Source organism: Myotis brandtii, unplaced genomic scaffold (assembly GCF_000412655.1).
Source record: "Myotis brandtii unplaced genomic scaffold, ASM41265v1 scaffold470, whole genome shotgun sequence".
Lineage (NCBI taxonomy): Eukaryota > Metazoa > Chordata > Mammalia > Chiroptera > Vespertilionidae > Myotis > Myotis brandtii.
The window spans coordinates 1,073,354-1,090,665 of NW_005367953.1; the positions used below are offsets into that span (position 1 = coordinate 1,073,354).

A 17,312-nucleotide genomic window follows, 5' to 3' on the forward strand; every position below is an offset into this window, starting at 1 on the left:
CGCTCCTTGTTTTCTTCTCTTTTTTTTTTTTTTTTCTGGGCCAGCTTTAGCTCTGAGGCCTTGCTGCTGAAAACATAGATACAATGTTGCGGTCCGAGCCCGGCTGAATGGAAGCCCTTTTCTGGGGTTTTGTTTAGCTTCTTATTTGCAACATAGTATATAGTTGCTTAGAGTTGCAGCTGAGAGGCTGGCAAGTGAGGCGGGGAACGTTGGAGTCTGCAGCAAGCAAGCCTCGTGCTCGCTTCAGTGCCTGGCTGCCGGCCGCCATCTTGGCTGAACAGTTAATTGCATATACTCACTGATTAGCCAATGAAAAGGGTAGCGGTCGTACGCCAATTACCATGTTTCTCTTTTAGTAGTGTAGATAAAGTTGACTTGCTAGGAATTTTTGTGTGCCTATTCCAAAAATATATTATTCTATTGTTTTCTTTCTCGTAATATATTTGTCTGGCTTTGGTGTCAGGGGGATGTTAGCTCAATAAAATGAGTAAGGCAATGTCCCCTGTTCTCTTCTTTTCTGTAAGCATTTGTATATAACCACTATTGTTTCTTCTTAAATGTTTGAAAGAGTTCAAACATGTAGATCTGAAATTTTCTTTGTGAAAAGATTTTTAAAGTATGGATTAAATTACTTTAATAGACATAGATTTACTCATGTTTGTTCTCAAGTAAGCCTTAATATTCGGATTTTTAAGGAATTTGTACATTTTGTCTTAATTGGTGAATTTAATGCCATATAGTTAGCTGTCAATACTATTTATTTTTAATCTCTACAGAATTTGTAGTGATAACACCCACTCTTATTCCAGATACTGGTCATTCATTGTTCTCTGTCTTCTTTATCTTGATCAGTCTTGACAGAGATCTGTCAGTTTTACTTATTTAAAGATAGCCAGGTTACTAGTCAGTAGTTACTGATTTTCTTTGTTGTTTGACAGCAGTTTTGTATTTTTTTTTTTTTTGCTTTTGTTTACTTGAGGTTTAATTTGCTCTTTTTAAAATTGCTTTATATAAAAACTTAAGATCACCAATTTTAGATCTTTCTCTCTTTGTAAAATAAGCATTTTAATGCTATGTATCTATTTCTACATACCACTTTACCCGCATCCCACAAATTTTTATATCTTGTGCTTTCATTTTCATTTAATTAAAAATGTGTTCTGATTTTTTATGTGATTTTTTTCTTTGACCCATGGATCATTTCAAAGTATATTGTTTAAATTCCACATATTTGTGGATGTCCCAGGTATTTTCTGTTACTAATTTCTTGTTTAACTCTGTTGTGTTTTAGAGAACATAGTTTGGGTGATTTTAATCCTTTTACATTAAACTAGAGGCCCGGTGCATGGATTCATGCACTGATGAAGTCCCTCAGCCTGGCCTGTGCCCTCTCACAATCTGGGACACCTTGGGGGTCGTTGGACTGCCACTTTCTGCCTAATCCCCAGTTTCGGGCCAAAAACAACAGTCCGATATCCCCCAAGGGATGTAGTAGTGCGCAAAGCGGCAGGCGGCCTGGGAGGAGCCTGATCCCCGGCTGGGCACTGCACTACTCCCGCTCATCCCGGCCCTGCTGCGTCTAATGCTACCACTTGGTAGCACTGCTGTGGAGGCGGGAAAGACCCACGCCACCGCAGCTGCATTTACCAGTGGTGAGCCCGGCAGCATCTGGCGCCAGTCAGTCAGCTGAGCAGCACTCCCACTGTGGGAGCACACTGACCACCAGGGGGCACCTCCTGCATTGAGCATCTTCCCCCTGGTGGTCATTGCGCATCATAACGACAGGTCAACTGGTCCTTTGGTCATTCGATCACTTAGGCTTTTATATATATATAGATGAGTCTTTTTACATGCCCTCAGAATATAGTCTATCTTGGTAAATATCTGTGTGCTCTTGAAAATAATGTGTATTCTGCTAAAGTTGGGTGGAGTGTTCTATAAATGTAAATTAGGACAAGTTGGTTGAAAGTATAGTTCAGCTCTTAAATATCCCTGCTGATTTCTAGTCTACTTATTCTATTAGTCCACTTATTCTGTTTGTTCCTAAGAGACTGATGTGGAAATTTACAATTGTAATTGTGGATTTGTTTATTTTTTTTCTTTTCAGTCCTGTCAGTTTTTGTTTTGAGTGTTTAACAGTTTGTTATCTGTGCATACACATTTCACATTATTATGTCCTCTAATGAACTGAGCCCTTTGTCATCCTGAAATATCCATCTTTATCCATGGTAATATTTCTTATTCTGATGAACACTTTGTATAACATTAATATAGCCATTCCAGCTTTCTTTTCATTAATGAACATGATATAGTTTTGTCACCTTTTACTTTTTAAGCTATCTTTGACAAAGTGGGTTTCCTGTCTTGCCTTTTTACATTAAATTTGATCATCTCAGCCTTTTTATTTGGATTCTTTATATCACTTACATTTTGAGTAATATCAATATTATTGTGTTTAAATCTACATCTTACTATTTCCTGTATTTTTATCTCACCTGTTCTTTATTTCTTTTTCTCTTTTCCTACCCCTATTAGACTGAGTATATTTTAGTATTTCATTTTATCTCCAAAATTGAATTATTAACTCTGCCTCTTTGTTTATGTTGTAATTTGTTTCTCATTTCTTATTTAACTTAATACAGTCTGTTTTCAAATAATATTATGCCACTTCACTTGTAATAATTGATGTAATCTTCCATTTTCTGCTTTAATCCTCTATGCTATTATGGTTGAACTTTTTACTTCTATGTATTTTATAACTTCCAGAATACAGTATTGTTATTGTTGCTGTTATTTTCAGCAACCAGTAATCTTTAAGATTATTTAAAACTGAGAAATATGTCTTTTATATTTATCAAAATATTTATAATTTTTAGTGCCTTTCATTTTTTGTGTAGACCATAATTTCCATCGTATTTTTGTTTTTCCTGAAGAACTTCCTTTAACATTTTTTGTAGACTCTCAGCTTTCATTTGTCTGAAAATCTTTATTATAGTTTCTAGAATTTAATTTTGTCAACATTAAGGATATCTGTTCCTAAGTGAATAAAATTAATAGCTTAAAGGATCAGGAAGATAATTGCCATGTCTAAAACAGAAAAGGTTTTAAATTTACAAAAAAAATACAACAATCTCAGTATAGCAGTGCTTAAGGGATAAACAGACAACTTTCAGATGAGGAAATCTAAAAGATTACAAACATGAAACTAATATTTAGGTATATGAAAACTAAAATTGATCATTAATATGCTTTTACAATTATTAGGCCAAAGAAATTAGGATATTGGATAATTATATCATGTGATGGCAAGGAAGAGAAAACACAAGAATCCTCATGAACAGTAGAGGTGTGTGGACTACTCATAGGTGTGTAGATTGCTGGTGGTATTAAGACTACTGAGGGCTTTCTGACCATTGGGCATTATTTATTCACACTAGAGGCCTGATGCACGAAATTTGTGCAAGAGTAGGCCTTCCTTCCCCCGGCTGCTGGCACCGGCTTCCCTCTGGCACCTGGGACCCGGACTTCCCTAGCAGCCCGGCTTTGTCCAGAAGGATGGAAGGACATCCGGTCTAATTAGCATAGTACGCTTTTATTATTATAGATTGGTTGTATATATACCCTTTTATCTAGTAATTCTGTTTTGTGTCTACAGCAAAAGAATAAGGAATCATTTTGAGTCCTTAAAGTTCACGTTCACTCAACTCCATAAAGAGACATAGTAGGAACCCATTCATTGTATTATTTACTGAGGTGGTGAGAAGTTGGAGGTACATACTGAGTGCCCATCCCCAGGAGATGAACACACTCAGAAGTATTCTGCAGCACACCAAAGCAAGAGATTTGTTGTCCATATAATAACATGGAAGGATTTTAAAAATAAAATTTCAAAACAAAAAAATCAGGAAACAAAATGAAATCTATAACATGTACATATTCTTTAACTTAATTTAAAAATATGCATACAAAAAAATAAATAAAATAAAAATATGCATACAAAACGGTCCTGACTCACACCATTCTCTTGAGAAAAACTGAACTTTTCTATACATTAAAAAAAAGATAGTCTCAAAATCAGTGGTATCTATGTTTAAAATGCTTTCCTTTTGCAGATGTTGATGAGTGCCAAGCTATTCCTGGGATCTGTCAGGGAGGAAACTGCATCAATACAGTAGGCTCTTTTGAATGCAAATGCCCTGCTGGTCACAAGCAGAGTGAAACTACTCAGAAGTGTGAAGGTGAGTGTCTCTACTTTTTAGTGTCTCCATATATCTAATTGATGACTCTGAATCCCAAAAACATACCTTCATTTTTAATTTTGAAGAACTTTATCATAATTATAATTCTTTAATTTGATATGAAAGTCGCATCATAACCTTAGAGTAGTTTTGTATTGGTTTGTATATTTAATGGGTTTGATTTGGGAAGAACCAATGAGCATTTTGCATCTGGTGTAGTATCCCAGTTTTTATTTTGTAATGAGAATGGAATCCAGCCACTTAGAATTTTTCCATAATGAATTTTTGCCATTTCACTTACAAAATTATATAAATAAATATTAAAATTGGGTAAAGAGAAGTATAAGTGAAATATAGTGTCCTGTGTAAAATGATTCATATGATTTTCATACTCTGTCATACATTATACAATAAATATTCTAATTTTTATATTGAATATTATTGACTGTCCACCAAACTGAAAAACAAGCATAATTGCACGCCCCCACATTGGGGATCGGGCCCACAACCCAGCATGTGCCCTTGACTGGAATTGAACCTGGGACCCTTCAGTCCAAAGGCTGATGCTCTATACACCAAACCAAACCAAACCAGCTAGGGCAAAAATATTTTAAAAATAATAATAATTTTCCAGAATATAGTTTTAGATTATAGTATTGAAATACAAATTCCATCAGCATTACTCAAATAAAATAAATTAACTTCTTATAATTGTGATCCAAAGCTTCATCATTATAAAATTCAAGAAGCTTTTAAGTGTGTTGAGGTTTAATGAACATGGATATTTGGAATAATCGTTATGCTTCTGTTAGTATTGAAATATAATGTTTATCTTTTCCATTATTATATTACCTAAATCAATTTATTTCAACTGAGGTAGTTTTCTAAAAATAATACAGTATATCTATTCTCATTTTTTGTGTGTGATGTAAGCATTCTTATCTCCTCAAAGTTTAGAAAATTTTATTCTAAAAATTTGTTTTTGCCAATCTTAGCTTAACTGAGGTGGAAAAATGTATATGGGAAATTCAGTATTTTCAATTTATTCCATATTGCCTACTATGATCATAACTGGAAGCATTTTCTGAGTTCCAGAGACTAAAAGTATCAAGCATGTAATTGCTTCCTGTGCAAAAAATGGTCACAAGTTCATTTAGACCCCCTTACCTTCAATAACTAAAATAACCCTCTGGTGTATATAATTTTTTTGTTCTTTTCCTTTCAAAAGGCAGTATTTCTGTTTATTTTTTGTTACTTGGTTATAAAAAGTCATGTTCCTCTCTGTAGAAGAAAAAATGGGAAAAGGTAAAATCTAGAGTTTAATTAAAGAAAGCAAACAGGAACATGAATGATTTCACGAGACAGGAGATGGAGTAGGTGCACATGCTATCTGAGCCCAAGGGACATGTATCATTCTATATTTCCTATTTGCCTCAGTTCATTTATAGTTAGCTCCAAAATAATCCTCACAAATTTTTGCATTATTAAACTTAAGTTCATGCTCACCCAAAAGAGAAGATAATAAAATGTGGTTAATTATTTTAAAGACCAAATAAATTCTTTCTGTAACTGACAGCATGAATGTTCAACTAGTTTATGCTACTTAAATGCAGTGTTGATAATCAAAGTCTGCCTATATTGGAAGGTTAAGAAAAATATTTGAAAAATAGAAAATTATCTGAGTTAGCACAGGAATTAAACCAGGGTTAGCAATCTGCAAAAAGCTTGGGTAGTGCTGCTGCTGCATCCTTACTACTTTTTTTTACTTCTTCTACTGACATTTTTGGGGGTTGATTCTATCACTCAAGCTTTTGTCACCCCCTTCACTTTGTACTTCTGGAATAATATCCGAACAAGATTCAAGGATGGTAGATTTGGGAACAAAAAGACTGTGTATGATTATAGATGAGAAGGCACAGCCACTGAGTGATTTAAATGGGTGTAACATTTCCATTAGTCATCAAACAATATATATTTCTTCTTAGTTGAAAATAGAATGAGCCTTTTCTAAATCACTTTTCATCAAAACAACATACAGAGCCAAGACAGAGTTTGGAGAAAGACAGTGCAACTCTGTATTCGCACTTGTCTATGTTCTTTAGGAAAGGGGGCTATTGATGTAATGGAGGCACCACCCTGAGCCCTGAATCCAGCCATTCCTTTCCTTGCTTCCTGCCCAGGCAGCCAAATTTATTTAGCCCCTGCCCAGAAAGAATTATGTGATTTAATATTTGGGATTGGAGGGGAATAGCAGAATTGGAAGAACTGGTAATTAGAATTTGAAAACTAAAGGATTTATGAAGTCTTTACTTTTTGTATAAGTCATACTTATTTAGATAGGTCTTAAAAGTGACAACATTATCGATTTTCTTTGGGTAATATTATTCTTCTATGTAAAAGATAATGTGGCATTTCCTTATGTAAATTATTTAATGTAATTGGTAGTATAATGTATCTGGAAAGACTGTAAACTAATGCCTCACTCAGTAACAAGTTTTAAATTATAGTCAGTTTATGTGTAGTTTATATTGTATCAATGTAAAGATGTTGACATAAATTTAGTGTTTGCTCCAAATAAAAATACAACCATAACAGTAACTTTTGGCAAACAGTCAAAGGTAATGTATTTTAGTTTTTTATGTGGATTAAAATGTGAATATAAAATATAGTAGTTTTGGAAAATTTATTTTAAAATGATGCTGTTCCTATTTCTATTATAGCACATATCATATTTCTGTTTATATGGCAATGAAATTCTCTAAAGAATTTTTTTCTATCTTTAATTTACTAAGTCTGTTCAGAAATAGGAAAGGTCGTTCCAGTGTTTTGGATCTGAGTGATTGAGGAAATGATTGTAGCATTAATAATAAACTGCAAAGTTAGCTTACTTTTAAAAATTGTGTTATTGATACTTTGTTTGTTGACCATCTCACTCCAACACTTGAGTAAGTTCCTTAAGGACAAAAACAAAATGATGTTTCCTGGAATTGTTCATGATGTTTTGTAGGCTCCAAAAAATATGTGTTGATTAGTTGGGAGTGGCGTGCATAATAAGTTAATTTCTTTGACTTGGGTTGAATGTCCAAAAAGAAGTTGAAATTTGTGGGCAGTTAAAATTGTATTTGGAAAGAGGCCAATGATCTTTATCATAGGAATTTTTCCTTCATCTGACTTTTTTCATTTTTATCATAGTTTTATTTTGTTCTGTTTGCCATTCAAAGACCAAGAGCATAAACAGTAAGTGCAATTTGGCATTTTTAGATCTTTGTGTCATTGTCCCTCTTCATTCACCTGCAGCTAATGCTTTCGAGGTGAGACACCTTTGCTCTCTATTTAAAAGGAAGAACGTTCTTCTGCTTGTTCATTTGGATGTCTTCTTAACTAAAATCTTATCTTCAAAGGCTTGTTCTGCTGGAAATTTAAGTTTGAACATACACAGTTTATACTAAAACGAAAATAAAAAAGGTGGAATGATATTCATCTCCCAGTTCAGTGTTTGAAGCATATGACTCAGTGTCTATCATTGAGACTTGTTTTGTTTTATTTCATTGGTTGAGTGGATTCTCATATGGGTTCTTCTCATGCATGTTCAGATACAGACTACTGTCCAAGCTGTAACTCTGAGCCCAAAGCAGAAAGGAATCTGTGTGTGCGTGTGCGTGTGTGTATGTGTAAGAAAGAAGAGAATCAGTTATTTTCCTTCTTACTCTGTTAGGGTCCCAGACTTAATAAAACCTCTTATGCCTACTGAAGTCATGTCTTATTTCTTCTGGGCCAGATTGGCTACAAAAGCTTTTCCTATTTGTCACACCGTCGGCAAAATGATTCCTTGGTGCAGTAAACTATGTCTTCACATCCAAAGAGAAGGTTGTTTCGGTTACTTACTTTATTCAAAGATTCATTCATCTAAGTATTTGTTTAATTTAAATGAAGAAGGCAAGCAGAACCCATTAATATAATATGAAATGGTATGTCAGAAGACTTTCCAGAATTTTTATTTTTTATAATAAATGCTATTTTGAATTTTAGTCCACTTGGATAAAGCACACGTAGGTGCCAGATGTCCTTGCATGATCCCCTCTTCCAGACTATACCTTCTTTAACATTCCTGGAGCTAGTTATTCTTTCCTGGCTTAAATGGAAGGCAGGAAAATAGCATCACTGTATTGGAAAGTTTCCCTTCAATGCCTCTTTATAGGCCAAATAGTTGTTTACAATTTATTCTGAAGAGTCTTCAGCTTTGTTCCATTACCACAGCATTTAGTTGTTTGAAATCTGTGACAACAAATAAATTTATTTATGCTCATGAAACTTACAAAACTTGTTGGCATAGTAGCTATAGCTGCTGTTCCAACTCCGCTTTGATAAACCATGAAAAATAAACTTCTGTTCTAAACTGAAAAGTACTTGCTTATACTCATAGTACCAAAAGTGTATTAACTTTATATATTTTTAACTTTAAAATAAATGCTAAATAAATTCATTGACTATTCCTCAAAAAGAAAGCTATATATATTAAAATTGAGATTTAAGTAAGGGGATTGTAAATATTGGAAAGAGATAAAACTTTTTAGGTAATCAGTTTAAAAACCACAAAACTATCATCTTTTAAGTTCTTTTAAAAAGACATTTAGAACACTGTAATTAAAACATAAATTTCCTCTTTCTTAAATAAGAAAGCCAGGCTGCTAAAAACCCAAACTTACTTTCTGCTCCCATAACTATTAAGCTGTTCCTCCTTCATGGCACTTTTTACATTGTATTTTAATTATTTTTCTTATCTGATTCTGCCAGCAGATTATGCGTACCAAAATAACATTTTCGTAAGAGCTAACATTTATGGAAATTTAATATATTGTAGACAATAGTTAAATTCCTTTACATGGATTTTCTTATTTGATCATTACACAGGGCTGTGAGGTTGGTTACTACCATGAACCCAGTTTATAGATGAAGAAACTGAGACACAGAGAGGCTAAGTAACTTTCTCAAGGTTGTAAAGGTAGGAAACCACAGAGCCAGGATTCCAACCTGCTCGATTCACTCTAGAGCTTCCACTCTTAGTGACTGTTGAGCAAACAAGGGTGGATAACCTGGCAGCACACATCCCAGCCCACAGAGTACATTTCATGGGGGAAATTCATGAAGACAGCAGCAGCAATATGAGCACAATTCTCTCTTTGCTTATTGTATTATGTAGTATGCCCTGCGATCCAGCAAAAGGCCACATTACACCCAGTTTAGTGGTCCTGGCACTGGCAGTGGAATTTTCATGATTGATAAAAGCACTGCCTCTCTCCTCAAATATGATAAAGTCTGAAAAAAGATGGAACCTTGACCTCCATTTCTGTTTCTTTACCTCACCTTTCATTAGTGGGGGAACCTTTCCTTTATGTCATCAGGGCTCAGGGGTCCAAGCCTTGTGGTGTGGGTGCAGGTTGACCAATTTAAGCACTCAGATGTAGCTGGTTTCCAAGGAACCTTTTGGAAGGATAGCCCACAAGGACTAATTCTTGAAAAACTTAACCTTTCCCTTCAATGTATGTTCTACTGCCTCTCATGGCTGATGTGTTAGATACTTAATCATGGATTTTTGTTGTATTTTCTATTCATTAAAATGTCTTAAGTAATTCATTTACTATGACTTTAGCATTGGAATTGAAGGTCTAGGAGATTAAGAGTAGGAATAAGTGGAACTGAAGTAGTTCTTTATTTATAGAAAGGAGTCAATAGTAGAGGTCTAAAGAAATAGTTTTAGAATAGCCAAATATACTCTATTATTTCTATGAAAAGATAAGAAAAGGAAAAACATTTAAAAGAAAAGTAGATAATTATCTCTTCTAGATATAAAACTTGTTAGAAAGCTAAAATATTTAAGTTACTATTGTACTAGCCTGTAAACAAACAGCCCAATGGAACACAATAGAAATTCTAATGTAATTACCCAAATATATAATATTTAAATCGATGGGGGAAATGATACAATATACAGTGAATGATATTGAAATGACTGGGTATCTTTTGGGAAAAAAATTAGTTTGGTGTCATCACATCTTATACCAAGATAGAGTCTAACTGAATCGGAGATGTAAATATCAACAAAAGAGGTATAGTGATTTAAAATAATCATGGGGATTTTTATACAGTCTTAGATCTGAGAAAGTATTTCTTATATGTTACTTCACCTAAAAGTTCTAGAGGTATAGATTGGGAATTTCAGCTACATTAAATGAAATAAATTGCAAGGCAATAAAAAGAAAAAAACACACTACAAGTAAGAATAAAAGACAAATGGTAAACTCGGAAAACACTTGCAACTAATAACACAAATAAAGACATGTTTCTAATACATAAAAAATTCTTCAAATCAATAAGAAAATACCCAATAAAATAAGAAAGTGCACAATAAAATTATGAGATAACATTTTTTACCTAGGAACTTGGATAAAACAAAAATTCTAATGGAAAAACTGTTGTGAGAGTTTTGGGAAATAGACACTCATAAATTCCTGATAAGTGTAAAATTGGTACTACCTTGGTAGAGGGCAATTTAGAACTATCTATCAAAATGTACATAAAATTTATTTCATAATTTTAATTCTATAATTTATCCTATCCTCAATCAAATGATGGACTTACAAGCTTATTCCTCCCGTCTTTTTTGTAATAGCAAAACAGAGTAATATACACATGAGAGTAAACTGGTTAAATTGTGAAGCATATACACAGTGGAAACTATTCATCCTTAAGAAAGGTTGTTGACTTTATATATTGATATAAACATATGTTTAAGATATTTTATTATGTGACAAAAGCAAGTTGTAAAACATTTTCATCTTAAAAAGATAAAGTGTGTGTGAATGCTTATGATGCACAGAATGTCCATAGAAGGATATTGGAAAATCTGTGTCCATTGATATTGTGGGGATGGAAATTGACTGGCTTGGAGAAAGGGACAGACTTCTTGAGTGCTCTAATATGTGTTTTACTTGAGCCATGTAAATGTACTATTTACTCAAAAAAATAAAAACGAAGAGGAAGGAAAGACCCATTTATTTGCCACTTTCTCTGTTAAGCTCTCAACAAATTCCTGTAGCAGGATTCTTGTCTCCCTCCTGATGGCCTGGAACAGTGAGTACAACCCTAGTAGAGCCTTTGTAATGGGGCATTGCAACCTTAACGCCCAGGGCACTGTGTCCATGGCACATTATGTGCTGCCAAGTAGACAATATATGCACATCTAATGCTTCTCACATGTGGAATGAAAATCTGGAACTTGAGCAGAATTTCATTTAACCTTAAAACTACTACTTTTATAAATCATTAAGTGCTTAGAAGCATCAAATGAAATGTGTTTCACTTTAATGGTATTGTCATTAATTGTCAAGGAAAAGAATCTCATTAAAATATGTGCAATGACTTGAAGAAGGAGTAAAATAGACAGGAAGGGAGAGGTGGGCCAGAGATGATAATTACAATGAAACTGATTATAATTTGCTTTTGACAAAAACACAAGCATTATTTAAAAGTGTGTATGTGAAAGTCTATTGTGAAGAAAAAGAGATATCCGTCATTATATGTTTTAACAAAAGCTGATAAAATCCTCCTCATCAACTGCAAAGAAGCTGCAGTTCTACCAGTGAAGGTAGAACTGATGGAGCAGCCAGAATACAGCTGCTCCTTTCAGTGGGGTGGGTTAGGACTTTCTAAGTAGAAAACAGGTCAATCTTTTTCTACTTTATGGTGTTTGCATTTCTTTATTTCAGCAATTCATCTCTCTCTCTCTTGCTCACTCTCACTCTTTCTCTACATACATAGATATGCGTTTATATAATATGTAGCTCTTTCTCTGTGTTGCACAGAATTATATTAATAATAGGATTTGTTTTATTACATAATCTCATTATTATTCCACCTGTAGCCTGCTTTTATTTAGTTAATTATTTTAAATAATAAAATAAGCACCTATGAAACCACCAAAAACAAAATCTAGGACTATGATAATTACCTGCACTACCCATGATGCCTCCCCCTCCCCCACATAACTATCACTTTGTATCTGGGATTCAACATTTCTTGCCTTTTTAAAAGGTACTTTTATTAAACCTATAGACACTCCATTTATTATTACTACTACTACTGTTATACATCTCAGTTTTTAAAACTTTACAAAAAAAGATTTAATGCTATTATGGAACTTACTTTTTTCATTTAATATTAAAAGTTATAATTCATCAACCTGTGAACAGGTGAGCATCAACCTGTGAACCAGGAGGTCACGGTCAGAGCACATGCCCAGGTTGCGGGCTCGATCCCCAGTGTGGGGTGTGCAGGAGGCAGCCGATCAATGATTCTCTCTCATCGATGTTTATATATCTCTCTCCCCATTCCTCTGAAACCAATAAAAAATATTTAAAAAATGTTATAATTGACCTATATAGTTGCATGTTGTTCCAGACACATACACTCGGTGCACTTTTGTAACTAGGTGTCTCCTTCAGAGTAGGGCCCACTGTTCCCACTAGTTTGCTCAGCAGAGAACAAACTATGGAGCCAGAGTCATTTTGATTTTCCAGAGGAATATTTGTCCTCCTTTTGATCCATTTATTTCTAAAAGGTGTCTCATTCATACTTCTGTTATGATTGATGTCTGTGTAAGCAGCTTAGGTCACACCATCACTAGCATTCTGGAGCCTTGTTCCCACTGTTGCTTGGTGCCCAGTTGGGGAATAAAGACCCTCATACTTCATACTCTTCAGTTAGGGTGACGTCAACCTCATCCCAGGCCTGTGTGATGCCCAGGCCTCCTCCCAGCTTGATGAGGAAGCATCTGCTGAGTGGTCAGTAATCCTACTCTGGCTCACAAGCTAAGTTGATCTTCTAGATCACTCTTTAGGGCCCTTCCATTAGGCTTTGGGCTCATAATACAGGTCAAGAAGTCATACAGGAGAAACAGAGGTACTTCAACATTACCCTAACCCTAACCCTTCCTCCTCCCAGCTCCCCATACTCTTTCCCCAAGAGCAAAATTATAAATTTTTCTTAACACAGGGACAATAATGGAAACTTTTTTGTCATCTCCTTGTGATACCTTGGACCCAAAAGTAAATTGGGTTAAATTCAATTCCTCATTATAATTCCTACTCCCCAACCACATTCTTATGATCTAGTTTTCAGGAACTTTTCACAATGCCTCAACACCTAATAGAGAGTATTCTCTTAATAAGTGCTTGTTGAATAAACAGGAGTGAATGAATGGATTATGTTTTCCATTTTCTTCCCCTCCTTTCCTTTTCCCTATGCTCACTCTCTTCCAGCCTTTTCATTTGGTCTTTCTTTCATTGAGGTATAATTGACATATAACCTTTTATTATATGTTATAAACTTTTTTAATGGAACTAATAGCTTTGAGAATCAAAGCCTGTCTTAACTTGCCATGCTTTCCTATGGATGCTAAGCAAAAATGACTTTCAGCAGTATGTGTGTGTCTGTCTCTCATTCTCTTTCTTCCTCTCTCCATATAAAATAGGCAATTACTTGTAATCAGTTGATAGTAAAAGTCCTTTGCTCTTAGGAATCTACTTTCATGGTGCATTTATGTTTGGAAGCAGGACATTGAGTAGCTTAGAAATTTGTTGCCTGTCTATTAAATAAAATTTAAAATGGAAATATGAACCATTTATGTTTTTTTAAATCATCAGAAAGGGTGTACTGGTCATATGCCAGGCTAGCAGTGGGATTTTCAGGATTGAGTTTTAGAAGCCCCCATGTATCTCATGAATGAAAAGGTCACATCCAAGAAAGTGGGACCAGCTGTGAAGACTGGTAGGATGTCCAAAGGGGCAGCCAACAGCAGCCCAAAGCTGACAGTTGAGGCAGAATTAGCACATGCTACTCTGAGCATATTTATCAGAAGTTGCCAATCTAAACTCTTTTAGTTTCTTCCCACAAATGGAACAATTGCGTTAAGTTACTTGGGCACTACCTTGACAGTCTTAGTCAACTAACAGCAATATTTCATAGGGAGTTACCAAAGTGACATCACCCCTTTAACTTCAACCCAAACAAAATGGCTTACATGGAAAGTTGCACATATACTTTTCTATGAAAGCCTAGAGGAGAAAGAGTTCTTTATTTGAGGCACAGTGGGTAACATCATCATTACTAACATGAAATCTGTGAAAAAGACAGATTCCAGGATAAAAAATTCAACAAGAAGTTATTCTTTCGCATGTCATCCAGGTTGTAAATCAAAATTGGGAATATTCACACCACATTTTAACTTTTATAACACATTTATTTTTTAAAGTTTTATTCTAATAACAAGAGGAACATTGTAAAGAGAAATGACAATTTAAGTTTTAAGTACAATTAAAAATGAACAAATGCTGAGAGAGAAGAGAGCATGGTGGTCAATAGCCCAAGATTTGGGACCCAAATGTCAGGATCTGTGCTCCAGCTGAACCTTGTGGTAACTGTGTGAACTCTAGCAAATGAATGCCTTCATCTTTACCATGGGGATGACAATGGTATTTTCTGCAAGAGGTCTTTATGGTATTATATAAGATAAAGAAAGCATTTGACACTTTAGGTGTTTGTTAAAGAAGGCACAGATAGTACAGACAAATTAATTTTAAAAGATTCAATAAACCATGTGAGTTGAGATCTTTAAAAATTAATTGTAAAAGAGTTCTAATATAACATTTCAATTATGACTTTTAGTAGTTTCCTATAAATAAACTCCTTTAATCCTAAAAAAAAATAGCAAAATTGACCTACTAGAATACATATTTGCCTACTCTGATGACAGAATTCACAAACAATGACATAGACCCAAATCCATCATCAAGATGAGGAAACATGGAACTGTGGTTTTAGGTTATCCATTAATTCCTGACTGGTTTCAGCCTGTTTTTACTCCCCCAAACCCAGTTCCACCCAAATTACAGAAATGGACATTTGAGACCCCGAGGACTTGATTTATTTAGCATAACACAATGGTCAGGAAATTGCATTTTAGTGGATTCTGAGAAATTTTCCCAAATGGTAGGGACCAATGTTGTTTCCCCTGTGCCATCGTATATTTAAATCCCTTTTAAAATACAAAAAAAAAAAAGCCAAAAAAAAAAAAAAAAGCCTGGTGGTAAAGTAATTTCCATTATTTTTGCAGTTCGGTTTCTGCTGAAGATCACTGGAAAAATTGAGAGCCTCCAAAACACCTTTCTTAGAAACAAAATTAGGTGTGTGTTATTGATAGAAAAATCTATTCTACCCTGGAATGAAAGGATCAGATGAACGCTTTTGAGCTTTGCCATTAGGGGAAAAAGATATAAACCGAAACATACCTCCTTATTTCTTCATTTTACTTACTAAATAATTTTTGTTTCTTAGTAGAAATGGAAAAGTAATAATGCCTACAAAAATAAACAAAATAAAATCCTAGTTTTATAATATTCCTGAAATATATCTTTAGCTTCTGTTGAGAGAAAAGTGAGAGAGAGAGAGAGAAAGAGGCCATTTCACAAATTACCATGGCTCAATGCCTGAAGGAAATTAGTCTACTCTAAAGAAATATCCTGCTGTAGTCAAGTAAAAATGTAACAGAACTTGAAATACAATACCTTGATCCAGGACTGCATTTCTTGCAAGTGTTGTCACTTACTGACGTTGTGTATACTTCATTCAATACCCAGGCATTGAAAAATATATGAAGGACTGGCGAAAATTGTTCCAGGCTGCTAATTTATGTTAGATGCTTCCATTTAGTACAGATATAAATAATCAAAGCTGTGAAATGCTTGAATTATCTTTCTTTCTTAGTCCTGACCTAGGAATCTTTTTCTTAATGCAGTCCTTTCATATTTCACTGTGCAATGTTTCTCATCTCTACTTTGCCTTTGCTAGATTTTAGTACAATTAATTACATTTTAAGGATACTGTGAATGATTTTGAACATTTTAACTATAGAACCTGCTCTTGGTCAAAGTGAGGTAAATTGTTTCTCCAAGTACCTATTGTTTTCCTTACTTTCAGAATACAACTATTTTAAGTAGCTTTTATTTCAAGGACACAAAATTAAAGATAAATGAAGAAATAAATAAACTTAGCTATGATATGAGTATGTTTCTTTTAATGTCATCATATGGATATTAGATTGGTTACTATGGTGTTTTTTTTTAAATGTAAGCTTTAGGTTTCCTAATGGGCTGTAGTTTCATATTTCACATGCTAACATGTCTTTTTCAGTTTAGCTGTGAAAACTATCTGGTATATATTTTTGTCCCAGTCCAGCAGCAGCACATTTAGGGCAAATGCATGGCTAAGTTGGGAATGTGGCTAAGTTCTAGTGAATGACAGAAGACAGTTTAGGCAATATTTACCAACAGCTATATGCAATCAAATTACATTTAGTGTGGCTTAATTTAACTGCCTTTAGCTGATGCTAAGGTGTAGCATAAACATATTCTTCAGCTATAGGTTTCATCTTCCAAATTCTTGGAAATGCTTCCAGGACTATGTGCCTATAAATAAAAGTTTTCTTTCCTTCTATTTGTCATAGAATATCATAATAGTTCTATCACATGAAAGTAAGCAGCTTTTCATTTTGTTCCTGTCTACATTAAGAATACCTCTTACCCAGCAAAATCAGTATTTTTTACGTTAATTTTTGTTGTTGTTGTTGTTTGCTTTTTAAATTTTTATTTTAGGCTTGTCTACTTTGGATAGGCATTGTTCAATCGGTCTTATCTCCCCTGCATTATTATTATTTTTTATATAATTTAAATTCTTTATTGTTTAAAGTATTACATAAGTCTCCTTTTTCCCCCATTGACCTCTCCCCGGCCGCCCCCACCCCTCAGCACATGCCCTCACTACTCTCCCCCCAATCTGGTTATACTTATATGCATTCATAAAAGTCCTTTGGTTGATCTCTTACCCCCTCACCGCACCTTCCCTCATAGGTTGGACAGTCTGTTTGATGCTTCTATGACTCTGGTTCTATTTTTGTTCATCAGTTTATGTTGTTCATTATATTCCACAAATGAGTGAGATCATGTGATATTTATCTTTCTC

General features: G+C 34.4%; 1 protein-coding gene across 1 annotated transcript in view; it reads left to right on the forward strand.

The window, feature by feature from the left end:
• The window catches only part of FBN2 (fibrillin 2), a 253,892-nt gene that overhangs the window by 94,754 nt on the left and 141,826 nt on the right, over positions 1-17,312 (forward strand). Inside the window, exon 8 of the mRNA XM_014547293.1 lies at positions 4,113-4,238. Within this exon, the coding sequence (XP_014402779.1) occupies positions 4,113-4,238 (126 nt within the window). The remainder of the gene's footprint in view (positions 1-4,112; positions 4,239-17,312) is intronic.